The sequence below is a fragment of the Babylonia areolata genome, chromosome 32 (genome assembly GCF_041734735.1).
Source record: "Babylonia areolata isolate BAREFJ2019XMU chromosome 32, ASM4173473v1, whole genome shotgun sequence".
Classification (NCBI taxonomy): Eukaryota; Metazoa; Mollusca; class Gastropoda; order Neogastropoda; family Buccinidae; genus Babylonia; species Babylonia areolata.
The window spans coordinates 12,488,915-12,493,914 of record NC_134907.1 but is presented as its reverse complement, the minus strand read 5'-3'; the positions used below and the strand labels follow the sequence as shown (position 1 = coordinate 12,493,914).

At 41.8% G+C, this 5,000-nt stretch overlaps 1 protein-coding gene across 1 annotated transcript in view; it reads right to left on the bottom strand.

Annotated features, from left to right (window-relative positions):
* LOC143276674 (uncharacterized) overlaps positions 1–5,000 on the bottom strand; it is a 66,180-nt gene that overhangs the window by 10,402 nt on the left and 50,778 nt on the right. Inside the window, exons 35-38 of the mRNA XM_076581303.1 lie at positions 4,479–4,607; positions 2,657–2,766; positions 1,148–1,212; positions 1–6 (exon numbers count right to left, since the gene is read on the bottom strand). The exon at positions 1–6 is cut by the window's left edge and continues 161 nt beyond it. Coding sequence (XP_076437418.1) covers positions 1–6; positions 1,148–1,212; positions 2,657–2,766; positions 4,479–4,607 — 310 coding nt within the window. The remainder of the gene's footprint in view (positions 7–1,147; positions 1,213–2,656; positions 2,767–4,478; positions 4,608–5,000) is intronic.

The following is a 5,000-nucleotide window of genomic DNA, read 5'->3' as shown; positions in this document are numbered from 1 at the left end:
CCGGTTCTGACGTCATCACAGCCAGCAAGCGACAATGATTGGTTGATCCATCATCATCATCATCATCATCATCATCATCATCATCAGATGCATCAATGGATGAACAGATGCACCAACAAATAAATGGATGCATCGATGGATGAATGAATAATCAGTGGATCAATGGATGCATCAGTGGGATATGTGGGCATTCCAATGAATGAATGGATGCATCAATGGATGAATGAATAATCAGTGGATTAACGAATGCACTTGTGGAATGTGTGGTCATTCCAATAAATGAATGGATGCATCAATGGATGAAAAGATGCATAATTGGACGAATGGATGATGCATCAATGGATGAAAAGATGCATAATTGGACGAATGGATGATGCATCAATGGATGAAAAGATGCATAATTGGACGAATGGATGATGCATCAATGGATGAAAAGATGCATAATTGGACGAATGGATGATGCATCAATGGATGACTAAGAATGATTAAATGCACTAGTGGAGGTATAGGTATTCCAATGAATGAATGAACGCATCAATGGGATAACAGAAGAAGAAGAACAAGAACAAGAACTGTATTATCTCCAACTGGAGAAATTTGGTCAGGTGCATTATCACAACATAGACAAGAAAACAACATGGGGACCATAACTGTAAAAGTCAACAACAGCTTTTACGAATATTACGAAGATACAAATGTAAAAAAAAAAAATCACATACACCGTTTCATACATACATCCACACACTGCAGGTAATAACTAGTATTCTTAATGTAAAAACAGAAAGAATTAAGAAACATTATTTGAATATAATTATAAACATAGCCTACTATACTGCACATTGATGATAATAGACAGATAAGAATAAAGATAAAGTGCGGATGCACCAAGATATAAATGGACGCATCGATTGATGAACGGATAATCAGTGGATCAATGAACGCACCAGTGGGATGTGTAGGTATTCCAATGAATGAATGGATTCATCAGTGGAGGAACAGATGCATCAACAAATGAATGGAGGCATCAGTAGATGAATGAATATTCAGTGAATCAGTTCAATGCACCAGTGTGGAATGAATGAAGGAAGGAATGGATGCATCAATGGATGAATGGAAGGCAAGGAGGAAGGGTGGGGAAGATACTGACCTCAGCCGAGTCACAATGACAGCGTGGAACGGAGCACCGATGCTGTTGCGGAAGAAATCAGTCAGCTGCAGAAAAATTAAAACAGAGACGCTGGTGATCTCTCTCTCTCTCTCTCTCTCTCTCTCTCTCTCTCCTCCTCTCTGTCTGTCTGTCTGTCTGTCTTGTTTCCTCTCTCGCTCCTTCCTCCTATTTTCTCTCTTTCCTTTCTTTTTCTTTTTCTTATACCTTCCATTTCTTTCCTGATTTCTTGTACACCACTGATGGATGCGTCCACAGAGAGTTGTTTTAAGTATGTTGTTGTTGTGTTGACGTTTAACTGGTTCAAATTAATATGCGCTTTGAGCAGGATTGGTACTGGATATCCCGCCACAGAAAAGTTATGTATCATTATTATCATCATTATTATTCATTATCATTATTATTATTATTATATCATTATCATTGTTATCATAACCATTATTCTATCATCGTGTTATAATCATTAATCATTATTATCATTATCATTGTTATATTATCATTCTATCATTATCATTGTTATATTATCATTTTATTATTATTATTATTGTTATATTATCATTTTATTATTATCATTATCATTATTGAATTATGGAATTCCCAGCTTAACTTCGACGACGCCATTAAGTTTTTTTTCTGTGTTTATAGCACAAGGGAATGCTGTGCTCTTAACTTTGACTGGCGCATTGACATGGATTGATTGATCGCAATAATCATTATCATTATCATCATTATCAACTGGTGTCAATATCATTATCATTATTAATTGGTGTTAATACCATTATCATTATTATTAATTGGTGTCAATACCATTATCGATATCATTATCATCATTATCATTAATTGGTGTCAATATCATTATCGATATCTTTATCATCACTGTCATCATCCTTATCATCATAAATGTTATCATCATTATCATGTGCTTCCCCTCTCCCTCATTCTTTCTCACTCTCTCCCCCCCCCCTCTCTCTCTCTCCCCCATCTCACTGTTCATCTCTCTTTCTCTCCTCTCTCTCTCTCTTCATTTCTTTCTCTCTCCCCCAATCTCTCTCTCCCTATCTCTCCCCGCTATCTCTATCATTCTCTTTGTCCCTTTCTCTCCCCCTCTCTCTCTCCTCTATCTCTCTCCCTCTCTCTCCTCCATCTCTCTCACTCTCTCTCCCCCTCTTTATATCTCTCACTCACTCTCTCCCCTTTCTCTCCCCCTCTCTCTCTCTCCCCCCCTCTCTCTGCCCCTCTCTCCCTACTCTATCTCTCTCCCTCTCTCTCCTCCATCTCTCTCACTCTCTCTCCCCCCCTCTTTATATCTCTCTCACTCACTCACTCTCTCCCCTTTCTCTCCCCCTCTCCTCCCTCTCTCTCTCCCCACCTCTTTCTCTCACTCTTTCCCCCTCTCTCTGCCCCTCTCTCCCTACTCTCTCTCTCACTCTCTCTCCCCCTCCCCTCTCCTCTATCTCTCTCCCCCCTCTCTCTCTCTCTCTCTCAACTGACCGCAGCCTCGATAGCGGCACGAAGAGTTTGGTAGTAAGGGGTGTTGCTGTCAGACAGTGATTCCAGGGCCTCCATTATAAACGTGGTGTCGAACGGTATCTTCCTGTAAACTGCACACACACACACACACACACACACACACACACACACACACGTGTACACACATACATGCACACACACACACACACACACACACACACACACACACACACACACACACACACCACCACCACCACCACGACCACGCACGCGGAGAGTTCATTAATTAATCACCAAGATCGCTTTGTATTATTTATACTGATTAAAGTAGGTAAACGTGAAGATGAACAACAACAACAACAACAACAACAACAACAGCTTGAACACGGAAGAAGAATGACCGATGACAACAACAACAACAACAACAGCATCAATAGCAACAACAACATCATCATCATCATCATCATTACCCACATCATCACATCATCATCATCATCGGTAGCAGCAGCAGCAGCAGTAGAAACAACAAACAACAACAACATTCTTATCATCATCATCAATGTTATCATCATCATCATCATCATTGCAATCATCATCATCATCATCATCACTATCATTATTGTTATCATGATCATCATCATCATCATCATCACCATCATTGTCATCATCATCACAGTGCTGAATCTTGTGTAGAGACAGTTAAAAAGAAAGCGCCTTCGCGCTGCCAGACATTCACACTGTTGCAGAAGGTTTGCTGCGTAGTCCAATAGGACATTTGTTATAGTTGTTTGATGTTGGCGTTTATATAACGTTTCCATTTTCCCTAGCGTTGTCTCTCTCCCTATTCACCCTCCACACAAACACACACTTTTACCCCCACCCCCTCCCACAACCCCTACCCCCACGGTTTTTTTCCCCCGTCTAATATCACTTCAAGTGGAAAGACGTTAAACTGAAGACGAACGAACATTCACACACGTGCGTAGCTCTGATGTAGAAGGATGACAGGCAACACGTATAAATAAATATGTTATATCACTGACACATCACAGAAAAAGGCTAGTTGGAAACAGTCGACCGGAAAGAATGAAGAGCAGGACAGTAAGGAGGAGGAAGAGGAGGAGGAAGAGGAGGAAGAAGAGGAGGAGGAGGGAGAGGAGGAAGAGGGAGGAGGAGGAGGAAGTGGAAGGAGGAGGAGGAAGAGGGAGGAAGAGGAGGAGGAGGGAGAGGAGGAGGAGGAAGAGGAAGAGGAGGAGGAGGAAGAAGAAGAGGAGGAGGAAGAGGAGGAGGAAGAGGAAGGAGGAAGAGGAGGAGGAAGAGGGAGGAGGAGGAAGAGGAGGAGGAGGAAGAGGGAGGAGGAGGAAGAGGAGGAGGAGGAGGAAGAGGAGGAGGAGGAAGAGAGACGCTTTGACACTTGGACACTTTAATGTCATTACCTGCAATGGCCTATTGACAAACCTGGGGGGTGGAGGGGGAGTGTGTGTGTGTGTGGGGGGGGTGGGGGGTGGGGGGGGACAGGTTATTTTTGTTTAACACAAATATAGCAGAACACATTCTGCTCGTTCACGGTAGTACCGCTCACACACATCCTCGAGAGACAGATTCACACAGAGAGAGACAGGCAGAGACAGAGACAGAGACAGAGAGACACAACACACAGAGACATATCACACACATACACACACACAACACACACACACACACACACACACACACACACACATATATATATATATATATATATATATATATATACACACGCACACACACAGAGACATACATACACACACACACAGACACACACACACACAACACACACACAACACACACACACACAACTTACTTGTGCAAACGCCTTCATCGTTGCGGAAGTACCCAGGCTTGCAGACGCAGAAGAAACCGCCTACGGTGTTGCGGCAGTTTTCCGTGCTTGTGCAGTTGTTCTGGGCGTCCACGGAACACTCGTTAACATCTGCACGTGCAACCCGGATATCACTTGTCATTTATTTTATTTTTTTTTTTTTTGGCACAGCCTACTTTTTTTCTTTAGGCTATATTAACATTTTTACATTTTTACCGCCCATTCTTCGATGCTGAAGTCAGAAATAAAATCTACCCAAATGGGTATACCTGTTTCTGACCAACGTGTCCACCATCTCTGGTTCGACATTCTTGTACTATGATTAACATTTTCAACGGTCGGCAGTACAAAACATACGTGAAAATCTCCAAAACGTGTAAAAATGTTAATTATATATATATAAGTTTGACGACTATAGAAGAGGATTTTAAAATGAACTTGTCCACATTAGAAAGGTGTCTAAAAATGGAGTGCTGCTTTGGGGGTATTGAGTTGTGCACTTCG